Consider the following 24,130-nt stretch of genomic DNA (forward strand, 5'->3'; position numbering starts at 1 on the left):
AAAGTACGACTACAACCACCTCTGGAAAATGAGTCTGGGCTTTTCTTCCACCTTCCAAACCATGCGGGTGTTTTTTCCCATGGCAAACTTGAACTGTACAGGGGATTCTGGGAAATGTACAATCTGTGCTTTGTAGCATGTTAAAAGATTACAGAAGGGATAAGGGCAGTGCTGAGGGGACACCACAATCCAGCACTGTATACCCTACTTAAAGTAAACAGTTAGGCATATATCTCTTTTGCCCGGTATTGAACTTCCAAATAAAGATGCTTCAGTAACTTGTTTGTTTGACATGATGTACCTTATGTCCTTGTAACATATCATTACCTTCTCTTGAAAAGGTAAGATTCCAACTGATGTCACTCTAGCCCTTTTAGGGTGAACACTTAATGTTTATTTCTTTTTCTGCTTTGTCACAGGTCTGGTATTTTGTCAGTTAAATGCTGACATATAAAATTAACTACCATCATCAAACCTGATTTCACAAATTAGTAAGTGGGAGAAGGGTTAAAGATTAAAATTGGATTAATATGTGTAGGCTATAAATTTTTAAACAGTTTTGCAACTTTAGTAGGTATTTGCTATTTCCTCCCATTAATACTTCACTTATTACCTTAGCTATTGCCTCCTCTGATCTTAGTTCTTTACCTAATAGTATGATTCCAATCTTTGTTTCTGAAGATACTGCCATTAATGATACTTCTATAACAAAGTTGCTGTAGTTTTTCCATTATTTTTCTTTTCAGTGCATGGTAGTGCCAAGAAACACCCAAAGAAAATGCCCCAGGATTCCATTAATATTCTTCTCTGCCTTCATTGTATAGGAATAACTTATCTCCATTGATAATGAAGATCAGTCATCAAAATGGCAGCCTTTTTTTGTTTGTTTTTTGCATGTTCAATATCATGAGGAGCCCTGGGTGGACAAGTAATAGTGTAAGCTTCTTCCAGTTCATTGGGACCCTGGTTTTATCTCCTAGTTAATTTCTTTAAATTATCTTTCTAAGTCAGCATGACTCAGAATCATAAATTTTCCCTTATCAACTGGATTGTTACAATTTTCCTTTCTGTTTCTCTAACCGCTTCTTGTGGGAAAATTGATATTGCATAGTAGTCTCTGGTTCAGAGTTTGTACTAGGTCTGAGCAGCACATCACTATCGAATGTGTTACAGAGTGTGTACTACATCGGACATTAACTTTGGAGTGTGAAATGTCACAGCTAGTACTGTGTATCTTGAGTAGATTGGTCTACAGCTTTAACAGGTCAAATTGCTGTAGACAGTGACATGTGTGGCAAAACTGATGGCTTCTGTGAGCATGAGATCATGGCTCTATATCTTTTATGGTAAACTACCTTATTCAGAAGCAATTCTAGTGATTGCATCATTAAGTTCTGGAATTATAGTTTTGACATAAATATTAGAAGCATGGCATTTCATTCCATACAGAGAGAAACTAACCTTTTGAAAACAGCCTGTGGTCCTATATAATCAGCCTGCTGTCAAGTGGCTGGCTGACTGTCTCCCTAGGGAATATTGGCATACGAGGAGTTTGTTTTGTTGTTTGATGTGGGCAATCCCATGGTACTGAGTCCATGCATAAACTCATGTTTGCTTCTGTGGACATTTTTCATTGGTCTGTGCAAGAGATGTGAGTAGAGTAAGAAGTTAATTGGTAGCCACTGAAACATTCGTCCTCATCATGTGATTAGTAACATGGATTTCTTGTAGTGGGTATAATGTTATCAGAGGACTCAAAGATCTTCACATTTTATTCCCATTTTAAGAGGTCCATCCATATTCCTTTTCCACAAATTTCTTCACTAAATAGTTCACTTTCTTTTCATTTCTGCAGTGCCCAAGTAAGCCTTTTACCTGTTCTCTGTGAATCATTGTACGTCTGTACCCCTGGCCATTTCTCTTTATGGCAATTTCAGATATATATATATATTATCACTGTTCTCCTGGGAAGATTTCCCTTCGGTCCTGTTCTTCAGGGCGTACCCATCAGTGTGGCACCAAGGCTTGTCCTGTACTTTTTTTTTTTTTTTTTTAAAGAGAGTGAGAGAGGAGAGAGAGAATTTTTAATATTTATTTTCTCGTTCTCGGCGGACACAACATCTTTGTTGGTATGTGGTGCTGAGGATCGAACCCGGGCCGCACGCATGTCAGGCAAGCACGCTACCGCTTGAGCCACATCCCCAGCCCTTGTCCTGCACTTTTGAAGAATATCAGCATTGTGCAGAATCATCAGGAGTTATGCCTGCCTTTTTTTCCCCTTCAGAATGAGTGCTATAGTTATATACAAAAGAGGCAGTGTAGCAGGACACTGAAGCTCCTGTACCTTCCTTATAGCCTTCACAACTTGTTTGACCTAGGTTTTATATATGTCATATCTACTTACTAAAGCAGTGCTGCTATGCATATCTATCTTCATGGCTTGATAGGGTAGATACAGTACTTTGTATTGGGCAGCTAATGTCTCATGGTAACTTAGCCCATTGTTTTCCAGTATCTACAAGGACCCAGTAGCAAGCCTAAAGCTATTTTATGAAAGAAAAATAGTTATCTGCACCAAAATCCTGGGGGTCTTAATTGTGATTTGTCCTATAACTGTTAAAAGAATCTATATACCATCCATTTCTGCTACAAACACATTAAACATCTACTAGGAATTGTGATATTAGAGAAGCTAGCATGTTTATCTGGGCCTGTTTCAGGGCATCTTGATTCTGGGCCCTACACAGATAGGCAGTATTATAAGTTATTGGTAAATGGCTTAGAGTAACATGCACAAATGTGCTGTATGCTGATTCAGAAAGGATCACCCAGCAGCATCTTGTTCCTTCATGTTAGAGGTGACATCACATGCTCTGGACCACTGGACACTTAGAAATTTTAATGTGTTTCCTGACTGAATTTTCATGGGCTTCATTGCCCACTTGGCATGCGTGTAGCCCCATAGTTCAGGTATTCACTAGTTCCTTTGTACTAGTTCTGAGCAGCACATCACTATCAAATGTGTTAGATCAGTATGATGACCTGAGGATTCACAACATCAGTTTTTTCCCCAGAAGAATTATATTTTAATAAATATCTTTCACATTCATTTTAGTGATATTCCAAGATAAATAGGTATAAGCATTGAATTTGTTCATGTCAATCAGACTTATGTCTAAACTGCTAACTACCTTACAAGGCCATCCTTAATATGTAAAGACAATTTGTAAATGTAGTAGTCCCATTCCCTCCCCTTATCCACGTCTTTACTTAATCTGTTAACCTGTAGTCAGCCAGCATTGTTAAGGCTCTATGATTCACCTTCTGATGTTTCATCACAAAGTCACTAGTAGCTTGGTGCTATATTACAGTGGGCTACTACATTTACCTCACATCATCTCATCACATAGACATTATCATCGCTCATCACAAGAAGGGTGAGTACACTACAGTAGGATATTTTGAGACCCCACTCACATCCCTTTTTATTGTTTTAATTATTGTTCCCTTTACTGTACCTAATTTATACATTTAACTTTGTCGTGGGTGAGTATGTTTGTATTAGTTTCAGGCATATACCAAGAAGTTTTGAAATTTCCCACAGATAAGGGGGGAGGAATGTGGTACAGTTTTATTAGACTATAAGCCATGTCTGTTGATTATCTGCTGCCTGTGTTTGCTTTTGTTGATACTTGAGTAATTATAGTAGAGATCATTCGGGTAATATTTTTATTGTCTGCCTCATTAAAACAAAATCTTGACACCTGTTCCTATAATGATAGGATTTTGACCTACAGTAGAGGTGTAGGTTACCAAGTTAATAGCTAGGTGTCTCAGGTAGTAGGGGCCTTGTTTGGATCAAGCAAAGAGATCATATTTGAAACAATAGTCTAATTGGAGTCAGTCCCTGATTAAATTTATGATGATCCATTACTGGTCTCCATTTATCTTCTGGCTAGAACCTGTGTAGGTTAAATGAGAATTTGATAGAAAATCTCCCCTTTCTCTTATAAAATTTAGAGATTTTACTTGAACTTTTATACCAGTAGTAGTCCTCATTACTTGAGGTTCCTTCAGTAAAGGGTTTCTTTATGTTCCCAATGTAGGGATTATGCCAGGTTTTTTATTTTTATTGCACTACAGATTCTAGACATAATGGTATACCTGTAGAGACCCACAGGGCCCAGACTCTTCATACCTGAGTATTAATATTGTCCTTCTCCTGGTAGTCTGAATGGCTTTAGGATGAGCCAAAGTAGTCCTCTGGTCATCTGGAAAAGGCCACAGATCCCTCTCATAGATAGTTGATTACTGGAACAGACCTTAGAGAGTGAGCTAAAAGATCCTCTTATGTTATCATTTTTTGAATACTAGAGTCAGTTGTGGGTTTTTTTTTTTTTTATGGTCTTAATGAGCCTTTAAACAGCCCATTATATTAAAGCCTAAGGGACAAAACCACTTGGGAAGATTTTTATGGGACAGATTTTCTGCTTACTGCTCTGGCTCTCCTGCCTACAATGGTGGAGCTTCATCATGTTTATGATGGTTTTGTGTCACCCATTGGCCTCTGCCATAGTACAGTCATGTCATTCCCATTACATTCATTGAATGTCAGATTTTATCCCTGTCCTGTAGAGCACCATTGTAGAGCCATTTATACTTGTTTTTCTCAAAATATTGGTGAAGGAATATATTCTGGACTTTCAAGGTGCATATGATATATCCTTTCCACCATTCCAGCCTTTAGATGCCTGCCTTTTGATCAGGGGTTAGAAAATTTGTTTTCTTAAGGACCTGGTGGTATTTTAGGATTTGTGGGACATATGCACTCTCAGTTATATTCTGTGTGTTACTTTTGTTTAAATATATACCTCCACCCCCCATTTTGTTTGATACAAGGTTTTAATAAGTTTCCCTGGGTGACCTGGAACTTGGTAATCATCCTGCCTCAACCGAATATGCGAAAACCAAAAGCATTAGTTCTCTTAACTTTGGTCTTAGAGTCCTTTTACTGTCACAGAATTGAGAACTCAAAAGTGATTTTATTTATATGGGTTGTATCAGTATTTTCTGTACTAAAAGTCGTAACAAATTTAAAAGGTAGTATAGTAGCATGTTAACATAAATTAAGATTTTTGAACTATTTTCTAAAATGAAAGTGAGAAGAGTGACATTTTACATATTTGCAAATCACTTTGGTGTTTGACTTATGGGTTTTCCTATTTGCCTCTGCATCTGCTCCATTACAGCATTCTTTGATTGAAATATAAGGGAAAAAAATCCAACTTTACAGTGATGTATAATTGAGAAAAGATGAATATTTAAATAGCTGTTTCATAAAATTGTGGATATTCTTTATTACTAAATTAAAATTCTATAAGTGGTAATTCCTTAAGCGTTAGTTTTTGTGGAATATGAAACTCTCAGTGGACTTTTTTTGCATTTTGGACTTCTTTTTCATAACCTTTACATTAATATCCTTTGAAAAGTAGAATATTGCTAATATGAAGACACACGATCCACACCTCTCCCAAGCCTTCTGCTACTTGATTACTAGATATGCCAGAAACAACACAGAGTAACTGACCTCCATGGAGAAACATTTGCAAGAAATAAATAAGGGTATTTTTTACCTGTTATGTCAAAGATCTTCCACAAGTCAGTAAGAAAAGAGTACATATAGTTCATGAGAAAAATGGCCAGAGGACATGAATAGGTAGTCTGAAGAGGAAATATCAAATGATCAGAAAGGGAGTAGCTGTCCAGTCTACTTGGGATTGAGGAAATATAAAGTTAAAATCAGATTGGGCAATATTAAATCAACGGTTTACATTGTTTTTGAGACTATAAGAGAAAGGGCTTTCACATACCTATGGAAAAAGAAATTGGTGCAGTATGCATGTGAGGTTAATTTACTATATCTGGAAGCTTATCTTGCTTCCAGGAAATAGTGATGTGGATATCAGTGAGTATGGGTGGGAGCATTTTAATTTGTCTTAATTTCATTGTTTAATCTCAAAGGTTTTTAAAAACCCAGTAAATAATAGTAAATAAATTTACTAGGCCTGAATTTAATGTAATCAGTAATCCATGTTAAGAGAGTGTTCAAACATCTAGACTAGTTCATATTCAATGCACATTTTCTGCTTACTAGAAATATTTGCATACAACAACAGAAGTTTTTGCTAGAATTTAATTAGTGATAGTGGGCGGAACTATCTAATCCACTCTCAAGTTCTGTGTAATGGTATTATACTTCCTAACTGATAACAAATGTTTATTCTTCCTTGATTTTAATTTCAAGGTTTGTTTAGGGGATATATATATATTAAAAAAGAATTATGTGAATATTGATAGGATGTCGGTGCAACTTTTAAGATAAATGTTTTAGATTTCTATGGTATTTGAATCAAAATATTTTTACAACTAAATTGTAATATAATCTTTTCTTCATGCCTTTCTTGGCCCCAAAATACACCTCCTTAGATCCCCAAAGACAGCTAGGCCATGGTGCTAGTAAAGACCACAATTTTTAGCTGTTCATTGCTAGAGTTAATTCTTCCTGAAGCCAGGCCATTTTAGGTCCTAGTGTAATGTAAAATAAGCAAGAATTCTTAGCTGACAGTCATTTTGAACATTTTCTAATGAGGGCTTGAAACAGTATTCCATGAGATATACTTTTTGCCAGATTGAAGAACCAATAAGAAATTGCAGGTCCCAGCAGTGGATGATTACTGATTTTCTACATGTTAAGCCCTCCTTCTTTGCATTTCTTATAATCAAAAGTTTGCTGTCTTGCCAGTAATCATATAATATACCTTATGCTAATCATTTAGTGTGGCTTATTCTTGTTGGAGTAGGGGTGATATGGTGTCTTCAAAGAAGACAATTGTTTCTGTGCATGGAGCCATTTCTTCTACCTATGTCATCTCAGCACAGCATTGACCCTGGAATAGAGTGCATGCACTAGGCAATTCAAAGATGCAAGACTCCTAGAAATTATAGGTAGTGCCCATCTTGTTACATCTCCCCATTCATATACTCCCACAATTTGAACAAAACCATTTCATTGTAATATAAACCTAATATCATCCTTCTCTCCTTCAGCCTTGTTTGCTTTGCTCTGATTTCTTACCAGTAGTATAATCTTTTCAAAACCTAATTCGCTGGGCACAGTGATGCACGCCTGTCCTCTCGGCAGCTTGGGAGCCTAATGGATCTTGAGTTCAAAGCCAGCTTCAGCAACTTATCAAGGCCCTGTCTCTAAATAATATATTTTAAAAAGAAAAGAAAAAGGCTGGGGCTGCGGCTCAATGGTTAAACACCTCTGGGTTCAATCCCTGCTCCCTATCCCAAATAAAAACTTAAATTCACACTCCTTCTTTCTAGATGAAAATATTTAATGCCTTTACATTGCATTTACAATAAAATTCCAAACATTTACTGTTTGTGGTCTGTCTTCCTCCTAATTCTGCAGTCTGATTTCTTACAGTGCTCAGCTTTTGTTATTGCCTTGTGCTTACAACACTTCCAGTTTACTTTCTACCTGTAGGGATAATTTTTCAAGGAAGACATTAGCTGAACAGGATTTTTTTAAGCCTACTCTAACCTGGAACACTTAAGTATTAGTAGTACTAGTCCTTTTTGAAATTCTAATTTCTCATTAACATTTCCATTTATGTAGCCTGCCAATGTTTTAGCCCTGCCATAGATTTTTAACTTGGATATTTTCCTCTCCTATACCCCAAAGGAGAAACTTTGGAAACATATCTTTTGCTTTGTCCTTTTAATTGTGTTATGGAATTGAGATTTTCTGTTCCAGCCTATTTGTCATTCAGAAGTCTCATACTTTGAAAATGGGTATCATTTCAAATTACGTATTCTGTCTTTGGCCATTTAAATCTGTCCCTCAGGATCAAAATTTGAGTATCAAGTTTATTCAAGTTAGTAGATTTGGTCAGAAAATTTGGAACTACGGATAAAAGAATCTCCATTTTCAATGTGATTATCAGTTGTTCACATTACTGATTGTACATTTCTGTTGTGTAACTAGATAGGAGATTACATGGGGAAAAACAAACATTTTAAATATATTGATCATAAAATATACCATGATTCTGAAAATATTAAAATACCATTTAAAACCAAGTGAATGCACATTGAAAACAATAAATTACTAGTAATGAAAGTAGCTAGGGAATTAACAACACAGCAGCACCTTTGTTTTGATGTAGCATATTTTAACACTTTTGAAGGTATTTGTTATTTCTTGGACAGATTTTTTTTTAATGAGAAGGATTATTAGGTTAAAAGTAAATAATAATTAACATATACCAGAAAATAATCATTAAAATGTGTTTTTTTTCCCTTTTCTCTGAATCTTGGCAACTGCTAAGAGATTCTGACAAACATGAATGAGTTCAATAATGTGTAGGCTTGCTTGGTGAAAACACATAAGTTCCCTTTTAGTTTTATAGTATTCATCACCTAGAAAAATTAACTAAAATCTACATAATAGATATTAGAACTTTTCAACAAAATAAATCTTGAGGGTGTGTGTTTAATTTTTCTTCAGTTGTCACATAAATTAGAGTTGTAGGACTACTAAAATTTGAAGATGACCTTGAAATTCATAGAATTTCGCATATTCCAATAAAAGCTATAGAGCATGCTGAATTTATCTGATATAATCAGCCATGTTACTGGCATATAGTATTAAACTCTTGCTAGTTTCTATTAACTTTTTAGTTATAAAGGCAGAGAGTTCATACAGATATCTTTCTTGCTATATTCATTTATGGTCAATAATAGCCTCAATATGATATTTGTTATATTTGTGATTGAATAGTTTTTTAAAATTAATACTATATTCAATTTTTAAGTCCTGCTGTTGATTCTACCAGAGAGGATTCTTCAAGCTTAGTTGCTGAACTTCAAGAAAAGCTTCAGGTTGAAAAAGCTAAGTTTCTAGAACAACTTGAAGAGCAAGAAAAAAGAAAAAATGAAGAAATGCAAAATGTTCGAACATCTTTGATTGCTGAACAACAAGTATGTGCCCCTGTCTTCATTACATTTATATGAAATATAAAGATAAATGTTATGAAAAGGGCATGTATTTAATAATTTTAAACAGCAATATGTCCCATGACAAGCCAAGGAAAGCAAGTATTCAGGGAGATGAGTAACCAGTAGTTCTATGTAAGAATTATTACTTGAGTGACAACTCCTGTTTTTAAGAATTTATTCTTTATAGATTCTTTTATGATTCATTCTAAATGCAGTTGAGCTTTCTCTTGATTTCTCCAAGTTGTTTTGTGAGTACATATACAATTTCGGATTTCTAAAACGAATTAAATGAATTAATTGATTAAAATCAGAAGTATAAAATTGACAGCCATCTAATTGACTTCTTCATATTTTAAAACTTCTTTAAATATTTATGAAATAGCATTGAGAGATGACTTCTAAGGTACCTAATGATTTTCTTTTGAAAGTGCATAAAATAAAATCATTTAACTGCTTTTATAAATGTATGCTACTTTTCTATATGTAAATAATAAAAACATAAATGGTTTCATACAAAGCTGTTTTATAAGTATTCCTTTCTGACAGCTCATGTGTGCTTACTGATTATAAATTATTGAGTTTATACTAGGTCTTCATCTAAAAATACCAAGTTATTTTCCTGTTAAGTTTTCCTATTGCTGCCAACATTATTTTCATTATTTGTTGATTCAAGAAACAAAAAGCTCTTAGATTTTCGAAACTGGAAAGGGTAGGGAGATGAAAAGAATTATTTTAGATCATTTCATCAGTCATCTATTTCTATTGTGCTTCAAAAACATTTGAAATTTTGTAGATGAAATTCTTAATAAATTCAGTCCTTTTAGAAGAAATTCTGCAGTTTAAATTGCCACCTATGTGATCCACCAAAGCACTTGGATATATGAATGTTGTAGTAAGAAAGTGTGAAAGTGTTGTGTAGTGATTAATCTAGCCAATAAACAGATCCCATGCTTATTACAAATATCCAACTAAGAAAAACCAAATAAAGTTAGCTCTCAAAGGTTTGTATAATAATCAAGACTTAGCTAAAAACAAAAGGAAGATTCAGAGGCAGGAAGATTACTCAAAGCAAAAAAAAAAAAAAATTGTGTGTAACAACACTCTCATTATATAGATCATTTTACTTCTTTCTCCAAAATATAAAAATCATTTGCTAGTGCTTTTCCTCTATTTGTAAATATATGGACAATAATGAAAAAATTGAATTCATTTTCAAGTTATTAAATTGTGGCCAAGAAAATATATTTTTTTTACCAGATTACATTGTATTTTTATTTTAAAATATATACTAGTGAATCACATGATCTTTTTCAAACACAGATGTTATAGAAAAAATATTTGCAAGTTTAGTTTCTTAGCTGTGGTTGGTAAGTGTATTCAGATAATTTAAATAGCTATTATTTCATTATTTCAGACCAACTTTAATACTGTTTTAACAAGAGAAAAATTGAGAAAAGAAAACATAATAAATGATCTTAGTGATAAGTTAAAAACTACAATGCAGCAACAAGAACGGGATAAAGGTTAGTACTGTTTTGTAATATGATTTTTTTTAATGAAAATTCACGTGAAGTATTTTCTCAATGCTTATTTCAATTTGGGGGTCTTTCAGATTTGATAGAGTCACTTTCTGAAGATCGAGCTCGTTTGCTTGAGGAAAAGAAAAAGCTTGAAGAAGAAGTCAGTAAGTTGCGTAGTAGCAGTTTTGTTCCTTCAGCGTATGTAACAACAGCCCCAGAACTTTATGGAGCTTGTGCCCCTGAACTCCCAGGTGAAACTGAAAGGTCAGCCATGGAAACAACAGATGAAGGAAGAGTGGATTCAGCAATGGAGACAAGCATGATGTCTGTTCAGTAAGTATGTCGGTCTTACACAGTGTTATTTTAAGGTTTTTTAAGTTTGTAGTGCCATTTTGTAAGTTATAAAGCTTGGAAAGGGAGTATTTTTAACTTTACTGATGGCTCACAATCCATATAAAGTGTAATTCAAAAATGCAAAGCATAAACATGTCGGGAGAACTTGTAATAGACTATATGAATGACAGAAATAAATCGTATTAAAAAACCTCTCAGGACAAAAATATAAGATAGCTACATTCTTGTGTGTAAGAGAGGCAGCTAAAGCAAAATGATGCAAAAAAGGTGAGTATAATGTGATAGAAAAATATCTAAAAAAGTGATAACGAAACAAATTTTAGAATTTAAAAACAAATGCTTTAAAAAGCTAAGGAAGAGATTTTATTATTTCCTGTTGAATAACTGGGTAGCTGATTACTACTATACTTTTTAAAAAATCTACTTATTTTAATTAGGTATATATAACAGAATTATTTTGATTGATTGTACAAAACTGCAGCACAACTTTACATTTCTATGGTTTTACACGATGTAGCGTCATGCCATATGTGCAGTCATACATGTACCTAGGATAATGATGTCCATCTCATCCCACCATTTTTCCTGCCCCCATGCACCTAAGGACAAGATTTTAAAGACTAGGTTTCACTAAAATGTGGTTAGTTGTTAATTAAAAGTTGTTGTTTTTTTTTTTCTTCCTTTTCAGTACCAGGGATTGAACTTGGAGGCACTCAACTACTGAGCCACATCCCCAACCCTATTTTGTATTTTATTTAGTGACAGGGTCTCACTGAGTTGCTTAGCGCCTCGCTGTTGCTGAGACTGGCTTTAAACTCTCCTGTCTCAGCCTCCCAAGCCGCTGGGTTACAGATGTACTCCACCACACCTGCCATTAAATGTTTCTTTGATAAACTTCTATAAGCCCAAAATACTTTAAAAATAGAATGTGAACTTTCAAAATTGACAGTTTAGGGTACTTCTCTCACAAGAAACAATAAGGTAAAAGTCTTTATGTTTGGAAATTTGAATACCTAATGGCTAGACATGGATATTTCTTTTTAGTATTGAATTATTCCAAACTAAAGTGTCAAAAACATAAATGTGACAAGTGATGGTGTGGGAAAAATATATAACCTCAAGTACATTTATTTCAAAAATGAATTCACTCTTGTAGGAGAAAGAGCAGTTCTTATTATCTGGGGAAAATAGAAACTTGAAGACATTGCCCCTAGATATATGTAACAAGTTTTGCTTATAATTTCAAAAAATTTACAAATCTAGGTCTAATACACAGAATAGACAATATTGAAACGTGGTCTGCATTTATATTTACATTTCCAAAACCTTATTGAAGAATGTGAAGTTCAAAATTTCAGAAGGCTACAACTAATAACAAATTATTCTTTTACTTACAGAGAAAATGTCCCTATGCTGTCTGAAGAAAAACAGAGGATAATGCTCTTAGAACGAGTAAGTAAAAATTCTTTTCATGAAATACCATGTTGAATGTGTCCACTTTGGGAAAGTGTTTAAATAACTTTATTTTGAAATATAGGTTATAGACTACCTCTTTTTTAGAAGTCCTGTCATTTGTGATCCTACTGGCTAAAAATTGTCAGTATTTCAGGCCTTTCACTTTCATAGTTTTCCAAAGAATTTTTTCTATATAAAAGAAAAAGGTAGGTGGTTTTAATAAAATAAATATATGAAATAACGGTTTTACTCATCAGTGCAGAATTCAGCAAAATAACATAAATATGAGTTATACACATTTATTTCAAAAATAATTTTTGTAAATCTGCAAAAATATAAAGAAAGATAATGAAATATGTTTTCAATAAAGGTTAATTGACATGAACAGGAGAAAATTGGCAATAGTGGTTTCCTTCCAGTGGTATACAAAATTGAACACATTTGGCCAATCCTTTGAGATCTTCAACAATATCTTTTGCTTACAACAAGCTTGTTTGGTAAAAATCCATTGTCAAAATCGTACAACTTTGTTCAGATACAGCTTCTATGCTTTTGTTATTAAAGACATAATATAAATGCAAGTTCCTCCACTTACATGAGACCTTAAGCAAATTCTTTGGAGAATAGGTCTCAATTACTACCTATTTCTAGACTCCATGCCTAATATATATAAAGTTGAATAGTGTTTGGCTTATGTAAATGTATCTAAAATTGTTCTCATTTGCATTAAAATGCTAAATAAAATTAAAACAGTTGGAAAGAGTTCATGAAAAATAACATCCCCATTAACTTTTTGTACCAGGACCATACAGTTGTTTGAATAGAAGAGATTTTTGATAGTCATTCTGTTTATTTATATAGGTATAAGGGTAAACCACAGGTCTCTTTTTTTTTTTCCACCTGTAGACACTGCAGTTGAAGGAAGAAGAAAATAAGCGATTAAATCAAAGATTGGTAAGTTTTTTCCTAGAAGATTTGATCTTAACATTTTAAAATTATTTACATTATATTTCATTACAAAAACATACCATGTGAAGAATGATGCTTTACTATTAGTATTTGATGAACCATGTTAGTCAGTGATTACTATTGATTCAGAGTAATAAAGTCAGGTCAGAGTTGTAACTGTAGATTCATACTTTTTCATGGCTTAAGACAAATATGTATTGGTGAAAATTAAGATTAGAACTGACCAAGTGAACTACCTTCCTAAGATAACTTTGAAAAAATTGAAAATAGTAGTATTTGACTCTTAAGAAAACTAATTTTTTAGAATTTCATGAATATTTGTGTTTGGGATCTTAGTAATGATTCTTATTTCAGTCAGCAAGTAAAAAATTAGAGCTAGGCCTCATAAACATGCCATTTTCCCAGATGTGCATAATTTTCATACATTATATCTTTTCATGAATCTTGTAAATACAGATGTCTAAAAGACAAAATTCTCTGTATGGTCTTTTGACCTACCTTGACTATTCTCTAACCTGTAATTTTTGTTGTTGTTTTTAACCAGTTACTCCAGCTGCCCATTTTACAGCCAGTCACTTGTATTAATAAGGAACTTGCTTCGTTTTTTCAAATTCTAGTAATTATGATTTTTATAAGGAAATAGTACTTTGAAAAGTTTTGAGTTACTTTTCAGAATTAAGCTTTTTAAATATAACGAAATATCTTCTTTCTTATACTATTGTGATAGCATCAAAATTAGTTTTTGTGGTTATGCTTTGGGCCTGCTTTGCTTAGAAAAGAGAGGCATTCTTGCAATTCCTTTAGGCCCACAGACCTTGGAACACAGGCCCCAGGTTATCACAAGATGATGTAATAAATGAATTGAAGAGTGGAACAGTCCCAGCTGAGCTATGGCATCTGCATATCAGTTAGGAAGTACCATTTCTATTTCATCAGAAGAAAAAAATGAGTTGCTACCACTTGTTTCATTGTTTGTTGATTATTTAAAATAGTCATCTGGTTCTGCACAGTGGTGCATTCCTGTAATCCCAGCAAGTAGGAGGCTGAGATAGAGCATCACAAGTTCAAGATTAGCCTCAGCAATTTAGCAAGACCCAATCTCTCCCCTGCCGGCCTCTGGGTTTTAAAAAAATAAACAAAAAATAAAAACTGAGGCATCTCAGGACTCAAAAGATGTGAGAAATTCCTAGCTCTTAGAATGTTGTGTTCCTCCTCATCCCATCCCATTTCAATCAGAGTTGTGTTTAAGTATTTTGAGTAAGATATTTTTAAAGATAATTTTGGATTTTGATTTTTCAAAAATGAAATATTTAAAAACTAACATGATAGAACTGTAAAACTTAAAAACTGTGTCTCTCCAATGTAAAAAATATGTGATTCTAGTATCAGTTTTTTCATTCAACCAAATTTGTAAAAATAACTACATAAGTTAAAAAATGAAGGTAAATTTGTCTAATAAAACTAATAAAATAATTGTGTTATTGAATATGAGTACTGTGCTAGTTTGGATTCTTTCAAGCTGGGATACAGACTTAAATATGATTAATGTTGAAAACATTTTTGCAATGAACACATTTGATGCTGTAATATAAAGGGTTCATAAACTATTATTTTTTTAGATGTCACAGAGCATGTCTTCAGTATCTTCACGGCACTCTGAAAAGATAGCAATTAGAGAGTAAGTATTTTATTTTTATTTCATGGGTTTTTTTTTTTTTCTGTGAAAAAGATTTATATTTTATTTTAGTCCTAATGATCACTCCAGTCCATGCTCTTTGAGCCAAATGCTTTGTACTTGAAGGTAGTAAAAGAAAATTAGAAAGCAAAGTTTTTCTAAATTGTTATCCTGGAACCATTAGAATTACATCCCAAATTATTGTTATTATGGTATCCTCAATCACAAAAATATTCTTGAAGCCTGTTTGGCTATAGTTAGTAGTTCAACTGGTTACACTTCTTAAATCTCCTATATGTCCTTTTAATTTTATATTGGAAAGGCTTGGTTTTCCTCATTTTTATTTTTATTGATATGCCACAAATTCATAATACACTATAAAATATTTCAGTTGAATAATGTAACAATTTTCCTAGATAAGTCAGAGAAATAGTTTATGGACACAGCACCTTTATTTGATTTATTCATTTTTATATGATGCTGAGGATTGAACCCAGTGCCTCACACATGCTAGGCAAGCACTCTGCCACTGAGCCCAGCCCAATAATTGTTCTTTTACTTGAGCTATATGAAAGGAGCTGTGCATTGGTAGCAACACATGTATAATGATCTGTCTTTTATAGCTGATGGGATAAATGCAGAAATTACTGAATTAAATATTTTTAAAGACCCTTTATTTAAACTGTTTACTAAATTTTTGGTTGTCAGATATTTGTGTTTCTGACATTTCATGTCTCATTTGAGGTTTTTTTTTTTTCCATGTGATTTGAAACAGCAGAATGGTAACTGACTTTATTCACTATTTATCAAATCAATAGGATGTTTATTTATGGTCTTTTGAAGATTAGAGAGAGATGAGCTGTACAAAAAGCCTGTTATACCAGATGTGGTAGTATATACCTATAATCCCACCGGTTTGGGAGGCTGAGAAAGAAGGATAGCAAGTTTGAGGTCAGCCTCAACAACTTAGGGAGACCCTAAGGAATTCAGTGAAACCTTAGTTATAAAAATAAAAAGAACTAAGCCAGGTGTGCTCGTGTAAAACTGTAATCCCAGCTGCTCAGGAGGCCGGTGCAGGAGGATTGCGAGTTGAAAGCCAGCCTCAGCAAAAGTGAGGTGCTAAGCAACTCAATGAGACCCTGTCTCTAAATAAAATACAAAATAGGGATGGAGATGAGGCTCAGTGGTCGAGTGCCACTAAGTTCAATTCCCAGTACCCAAAAAGTAAAACTAAATAAAAAAGGTCTGGCAATATTGCTCAGTGATTAAGCACCCCTGGATTCATTCCCTGGTTCCAAAAATAATTAAGTCTACGGCCATACCACCCTGAACTCGCCCGATCTCGTCCAAAAATAATTAAGAAAAAAAAATACATTGATGTTTTTGAACAGCAAATCTATAAAAGCTTTAAAGGGACAGATGCATAATAAGCACATAGGCAGTTGTACTTACTTTTTTGTTGTTACCTTGTTCCATTTCTTCAGACTATATCTTAAGCCAGTAATATCCCTTGACTTATTTTGACTGAAGTAAGCAGTACATGGGCTTAGCTCAATTTCTTTTTATTTGAAATTGAGACTACTACACTTGGAAATTGGATCAGTTCTTTGACACTGACTGTAATAGATCTCTCTCTTTGAATTTGTTTTTTGGTATATAATAAATAATTAGGGGGAAAATCCTTCTATGAGTGGATAAACTGTGATGGGTGTTTTTGTACTCCTGTCCGAGCGTTTTTTTTTTTTCCCTTTCTATAAACATATCACAGAAATCTTATTAAGGAAAAATTTGTCTTTGATAGTTGCTGGCATCATGGTTTGAACATCTGTAGATGACCAACTCTCCCTTTTGGAGCTGAGCAAAATACAAAAGAATGTGTAAATGTCATCTTTAGATTGCTTATAATACTTAATACAATGTAAATACTTTGTAAAAAAAAATGTACTGTGATGTTTATGGAATAATGAAAAGGAAAAAAGTCCATATATGTTGAATAGATGTGCAGTTTTTTCACCAAATATTTTTGGTTCATGGTTGGTTGAATTTGCAGTGGAGGTAAAATCCCCCAAATGCAGAGGTCTAATTGTATATACTGAAATATTCAAAATAGGAGGCTTGATGGTAACTCTCTCTTTGGGACAGTAAAATTACTTTCCTTTATTTAGTTTTCAGGTGGGAGATTTGGTACTCATCATCCTAGATGAACGTCATGACAATTATGTATTATTTACTGTTAGTCCTACTTTATATTTTCTGCATTCAGAGTCTTTGCCTGCCCTGGATCTCAAACCAGGTGAGGGTGGTAAGTGTCACATCCATGACTGAAATAATAGTATATAGTAGAGAAAATAAATTTTAAAAGATTTTTCCCTTATTGTATAATCATATAAAAATTGTCACTTCGAGGAACTCTACCTCATTTGTTTTTTTATAAAATTGCTGTATCCAGATTTTTACAATATTAGCTTGTGGAGTATCAGAATATATGAGGATTCACACATTTCATAGCCTAGTGATTGCAGAATTATATTGCTGATGCATGTTCATTTGTTTACAAAGACATTATCAATTTTTGGCAAAAAAAAATTACTTAAATTTATAAGTTATCTTTTTCTGTCTTGAATTTTTTGTAAAAATTTGTTATAGTGAAATATATATATATATATATATATATATAATATATATTTGTCCAGATTTCACATATCAACATTTTTGCTACATTTGATTTTTTCCTATCTTGTTTTTTATTATACTAGTTAATACTTTTGAAAGGGGAGAGGGCATTAAGCTTTGTTAAGATATTCTAAACAACAATGTCCATCATCTATTTGATCTTTAAAGAACTCAAAAAGGGGCTGGGGATGTGGCTCAAGCGGTAGCGCACTCGCCTGGCATGCGTGCGGCCCGGGTTCGATCCTCAGCACCACACACAAACAAAGATGTTGTTGTGTCTGCCGAAAACTAAAAAAAATAAATATTAAAAATTTCTCTCTCTCTCTCTCAAAAAAAAAAAAAAAAGAACTCAGAAGAAAATAGATAACTTGATTCACTTAGTCAAAGAAGCATTATTTAGAAAAGAAAACAAAAATGTACCCATGTAAATTAGTATTTCTCTTTGGAGAGACCTGTGAATTGAGTCACTGGACTAAGCCAATATCAACATCTCCATCATGGCTATTGATAGTACACTCTTAAAATAGTCATGTACCATGAAAAATGAGAAGATAACCTTATAATTTTTCTATTTTTTTTCACTTTGAAATAATGATTTTGTTGATTTTTCTTTATGTGTGTGTGGGTTTTTTGGTTGTTATTCTTTTGTTTTTCATTAGTTTAAACTTCGTATTTGAAAGTGATTTTAAATTTGCTAAAATTTGTCATAGTCAAACATGTATGCATTTGTCCAGATTTCACATATTAACATTTTTGCTCCATTTGCATTGTATGTGTGTATTTCTAAATATACAAATAAGCAAATACACAAAAATGTGTACATGCATTTGTTTCATTCCCAGAACCATACATTGCTACATGATGGTTCTTTGCCATTAAACATTTCTGTGTTTAAATTTAGGAAACACTACATTTTTTTAAAATTTACACTACCATATTATAAAGACTCTCACAAGGCTTTCAGAAAAGAATTTAACAACATTAAGTCATAATAAGCCCACCCTTCCCACATTCTTTTGTGGTACTGGGGATTGAACCCAGGGCCTTGTGCTGGAAGGCAAGCCCTCTACCAACTAAACTATATTCCCAGCCCCCCTACCTTTTTCCTTTGAGAAATACATGACAGAGAATGCCAATTGGTGTCATACTATCTCTATGTGGTTGGCAAAAGAGTGGAAAGGGAACATGGATTACCAGAGTATTTTTGCGTCTGTGATAGTGGTACTCATTACCCTTCTGGCACAAAGGGATTTAGTTTTAGATGATTCTTTTCTATGACACTATGAATTAGCTGTGAAGCACTATTTTACTCTTCAAAATATTTTCCATATTCGGCTCTCCAGATACTTTATCATCTTATCATGTAATAGAACCCTTATAGTTCAATTTCTCATGATTTATTTAGGATATCTTTCAGGCATATCTTGCCAAATTATTTTCATGGAATAAGTAACAGTTATGTCCTCTGATGGGGATCACAGGACTTTAACATAAATAAAATATTTTATTGTCTGAATACCTTTAAAGTCAACTTTACTGTGACAGCTACTTTTGAAATGATTTAAATTAATTAGATTCTCTGGCATTATCTAAATGAGGAATACCTTTCTCATCCCGTCACCATTTTCAGTCTCCCCTTACACAAGAACTACCCTTCTAGACTCATCCCCTTATACAAGAACTACCCTTCTAGACTCAGTTTGTTTTTTAACAGTTGTTTATTGAGCAAAAACTATAGTCACACTGCTGTGTCAGACATTGTGACTATAGATGTGAGAAAGGTATAGTTTCTGCCCTTTCTGCCAATGCTATTAAAATTAGTACTCCTCAGAAGCAGTTCTTTGTTTTGATTTTAGAAAGATCAAAGATCATCTTTGTTCTTTTGATAGGTGGCAGTGTTGAGTTAGCCTAGAGTTCTTAGATTTATTTGTTCATTATTCATATTAAGATTTATCAGTTCCCCAAACTATGTGAATTATGTGATTTGATGTGCCATGAATGTTCATTTGGGAAATGAGTTTAAAAAGCTATGTGTCACTGGTTGAAAAGAAACATGAATTCAGTTTTATCAATTATTAACCATTTAGTGATTTCAATACTTTTCAAACCTTACATATTCTTTTAGTCATGCAAACTTCATTAGGCTTTTGATTCTGGCATTTCTGTTTTCATGAATAATTATAACTGTACTTTCAAAAAGAGAATAACAATTTGATTCATTAGCTTCAGGTGCATCTAGAAGACCCTGGGTACTTGGAAAAGTAATGGAAAAGGAATACTGTCAAGCCAAAAAGGTAAAAACTATATTCTATAATATAAAACTAGGAATTTTATTTATATAGAAATTTATTGATGGTGCTTGACCTTTTAATTTACTCCAAGTAGAGCTTGAATTTAATTAGATTTAGCTTAAGACAACAATTTTAGAAGTATTTATATTATTGGTCTTTAGGTAAAGGTAGATCCACCAACAATCTTACCAACCTATAAAGGAAAACTACTATAGTGTCTATTAAATTACTAATGTTACTTCTACACTATATTACTTCTACACATTGTATAACTGTTGACAACCATGAATTCTGTTTGTACATAGGAGTTGATGTTCAGTTATTTTCATGCCCTACTGCCATTGAAGAAAGCTAGTGTAAAGTATTTGGTGGCTTAAAAATATATCTGTGGCTAGGCATGTTGGGGTGCTTGTGTAATTTGGTTTAATTATTCAAGTGATTTCCTTTTTTCTTTTCCTTTCAGGCACAAAACAGATTTAAAGTTCCTTTGGGGACAAAATTTTACAGAGTGAAAGCTGTGTCATGGAATAAGAAAGTATAGCTTATGGAAGAAATACTTCGTTCTGTGTCGTTTCTGATTTGTCCTACAGTGCTCATTAATCACTCCAGAAACAGCAGGTCATCTTTTGATACAAAAGTCATAATGACAGTATACTTCATTGGTGTGCATCATTTACTTTTTAACTGGCTACATTTTAGGAACAATAAATTCATCAAAACCCTTGGCTGAATTAAAATGGTTTTGGTTTTTGTTTTTTACCCAGATAACTCTAGAAATGCGGACCAAACTGTTCATTTTCTCAAAGGGCATACCCTGTGCATTGTGGCTTATGATTAGCCATATTAATTGCCTGTTAAATATACATTAGCTTGAACTTAGATGTTAAATGTTAGTTATTATTACCAGCATTTGTCCTTTTGTGAAATCAATATCAGAATACTTGCACTCTTTAACACATTCTTTATAAAATGTATAAATTCTAAAAAACTATTTAAAGAGGGGTGTTATTGCATGCAGATAATCATAATTTTGAGTTTGCCTCAGTAGATTACTAAAGCAAATTCTTTCATTTATTTTTTTAATGCCCTTTGATGTTTCAAAAACAAAAAAGGAACTTTGTATTTCGACTGATTTTAAGATCAGCCGTAAATAATCAGCAATCTTCAAAAGCACTTTCAACAGATAGGTCATCTGGGTTCTAAAGGGAGGGGTCTGCGCCGTTGACATTTTTGAATGCAGCACTCAAACCTTCCCAACATCTTGGACTGTTTGGAATAATCATATTGATGAAATCGTAATTCATGGTTGAGCTTCAGAAAAAGATATTCATTGTACATTAACCATTTAGAGGTCATTTAAATAACAAAATATCATATTGTAAAAGACCTGTACAATTTTAAAACAATAAAGATTTGAACCTGTAAATGTGTGTGCCTTTTAAAGAAGGATACATTTTTAATATATTTGAGTGATTGTTGGGAAGTGTGAAAAATTGTTCTGTATTATATCAAAGAGAAACATGTTTATTATGAAAATGTTCTTTACTGTGTAACAGGGTAAAACAGTGTTATGTAGACTAGAACTGTGTAAACTAGACCTTTAGAGGAGTTGCCATTGAGTAAAGGTATTTAAATGAGTTAGTTGAGTTGAATGAGAGTTGTTTCAGGTTTGATGCTAGAGAACAGTAACAAAATGATTCTTTTTCAGAAAATATTTAATTTTTAAGTTAAATATTTTTTTAAGTATGTATATCTAATAGTACAAAAAATGGAATAAACATAGTGTATAGAAAACTGAATTTGACAACATATTAATGAATAAATGAACAAATGATTTCATACGTTTCTATTTAGTCCTTCCATGACATCTTTATGCAAAGAATACTAAAGCAATAAATTTACTTTGTATACAGTGGTTTTTGTTGAGCAGGTTTGGTTGGATCTAAATGAATCTGCTAGGTAGGCCTCTTTTACGTGCGCCATTGTGCTGCAGCATTGTGGTATGCTGTAAAAATAGGTCATTACAATACTCTTGCCAGGCGCCATGGTGCATAGCTGTTATCCCAGCAGCTTGGGAGGTTGAGGCAGGAGGATCATGAGTTCAAAGCCAGTCTCAGCAACTTAGTGAGGCCCTAAGCACCTCATCTAGATCCTGAAAAAGGACTGGAGATGTGGTTCAGTTGTTAAGCTCCTCTGGGTTCAACCTCCAGTACCATTAATGTTGGATGTTGTTACTTGTTTTTCTAATGTCCTGTTTTACATAATATCAATGTTTATATATACCCCCCTGCAAAAAAAAAAAAAAAAGCTGAAATGATTTTACTAGTTTAAAAAGAGTAAGACAGGAATCTAATTCATGAATTGAGTTGTTAGTTTTGGGAAATTAAAAGCAACCCCTTGAGCTTTGACATCCAAATGCCTGGCTTTGAGTTTCAAATGTAATTTTATTTATTCATCCCACTGAGTCACCTGTGTTGACCTTGATCCTCCTACCTCAGCCTCTCAAGTCACTAGGATTACAGGCATTGTAGTGTAACCTGAGTTGTATAAATTTTGTAATCTCATTTGTCTCATGTTTAAAAGGAGGTAATAATTGGACCTACTTCATGAGTTCATTTTGCATATTCAATGAGAATTATAAATGTTAAATAATTTGATCAGTTTCAGGCATATACTAAGCACTCAGTACATGTAGGCTATTTATACAATACAGTCACTAATTGGTCTCAAATACAAGTGTAGCTTTTTATTTTTTTGTTGGTTTTTTTTTTTTTTGCGGGGGGGAGGTTATATTTTTTGAATTTATTTTTTTGCATTATAATTCTTAATACACCAAGTGTAGCTTTATTAAATGATGTTAAATCACATTGACTTCAAATGAACTTTCAAGCGTTTGTATATTATACAGATTATATTCTAAATATAGTGGACAAAAAGCATATAGACTTATATTATTGATGTGAAAAAATTGTCAAGGTATAAAATTTACATGTAAAAACATGCACATATAACTATATACATATATATATATATATACATATAAACATACATATTACATATGTATATACCAGAAAAAAAAACCTCTATTTCTTAGTTTTGCTTAAAAGTGTAATTTTATTTGGGGGGACCCACTTTTATGTGGTATGCTAAATTACATGGCTATACTACTATAAGACAGTTTATATTTTAATTTACTCTCTTACATGATAATGAGAATTTAATTCTTTCATAGCCTCAATCCTCTGCACTTTTATCTTTTCTATATGGTGTGTTGTTTTTCTAGTTAGTTTACTAAGAATGACATTATGATGAATATTCCCTGCAAAATACCAAACTATGAATACATTTCCTTTCTTGTATAGCTTATGAATTTTATTTGAAGTTTTTCTGCTTTTTCCTTCTTGTGCTGTTATAATTATTGTAACTTTAATACTTTCAAATGCTTTCTCATATTTTATCAACTCACATTTTTCTCTTAAGAACTTCATTTTAGAAAAAATACTAGTTCTACTTCCAACACTTTGTAGCTTCCTATATTTTAGGACCTTCTTAAAATTTTTTGTTAGACACAATTTCATGGGGTCTCTCTCTTAGGAAAGAATCAGTAAAAAGAATTTTCTGAATTTGTAATTACAATAGGCTTTTACTTGATTGGTTGATTAGCAGGATATAGTTTTTTGCAGGCATTTCTCTGTTGTCACTCCATTGTCTTCTGTCATCCAGGTTATTGAGAAATCTGATGCCATTCCATTTGTATGCTTTGACATACTATTTTCTACCCCTCCTCTTTTCTCCCCAGCAATTTTTAGGAGTTTCTTTTTAGTCCCTGTACTAGGAAATTACATGATAGCGCACTGTAGTTCCCAACCCTAATCATACCTTCTAGGTGATCAGTTGAAACCCTTTTATCCAGGGATGCATATCCTGTAACACAAAGGGAATTTACTTTTATTTCATGTTTTCTTTTTTGTTGTTGTTGTTGTTCTTAAACTCAGAATTCTGTTAAAAGTGCAAGCTTTTAGAATTTCATTCCTTGTTTTTATCTCCTATTTTTTATTTAATTGGTATTTCAGTCTTTCTGGGAGTTTCTGCAACACTTTTGTTTTGAGAGATGGGGTCATACTAGG

General features: G+C 33.1%; 1 protein-coding gene across 3 annotated transcripts in view; it reads left to right on the forward strand.

Moving 5' to 3' along the window:
• Rb1cc1 (RB1 inducible coiled-coil 1) overlaps nucleotides 1–21,725 on the forward strand; it is a 74,056-nt gene extending 52,331 nt beyond the window's left edge. For 2 of the 3 annotated variants that reach the window (XM_077801412.1, XM_077801414.1), the window contains 9 exons: nucleotides 8,883–9,048; nucleotides 10,481–10,589; nucleotides 10,679–10,919; nucleotides 12,338–12,392; nucleotides 13,302–13,349; nucleotides 14,984–15,042; nucleotides 17,205–17,341; nucleotides 19,936–20,006; nucleotides 20,467–21,725. In XM_077801412.1, coding sequence (XP_077657538.1) covers nucleotides 8,883–9,048; nucleotides 10,481–10,589; nucleotides 10,679–10,919; nucleotides 12,338–12,392; nucleotides 13,302–13,349; nucleotides 14,984–15,042; nucleotides 17,205–17,341; nucleotides 19,936–20,006; nucleotides 20,467–20,544 — 964 coding nt within the window. In that variant the 3' untranslated portion in view covers nucleotides 20,545–21,725. The remainder of the gene's footprint in view (nucleotides 1–8,882; nucleotides 9,049–10,480; nucleotides 10,590–10,678; nucleotides 10,920–12,337; nucleotides 12,393–13,301; nucleotides 13,350–14,983; nucleotides 15,043–17,204; nucleotides 17,342–19,935; nucleotides 20,007–20,466) is intronic. The other variant, XM_077801413.1, reaches the window with a different exon arrangement.
• Nucleotides 21,726–24,130: the final 2,405 nt, after the last annotated feature.

The sequence above is a fragment of the Urocitellus parryii genome, chromosome 7, assembly GCF_045843805.1.
Source record: "Urocitellus parryii isolate mUroPar1 chromosome 7, mUroPar1.hap1, whole genome shotgun sequence".
In the NCBI taxonomy this organism is placed as follows: domain Eukaryota; kingdom Metazoa; phylum Chordata; class Mammalia; order Rodentia; family Sciuridae; genus Urocitellus; species Urocitellus parryii.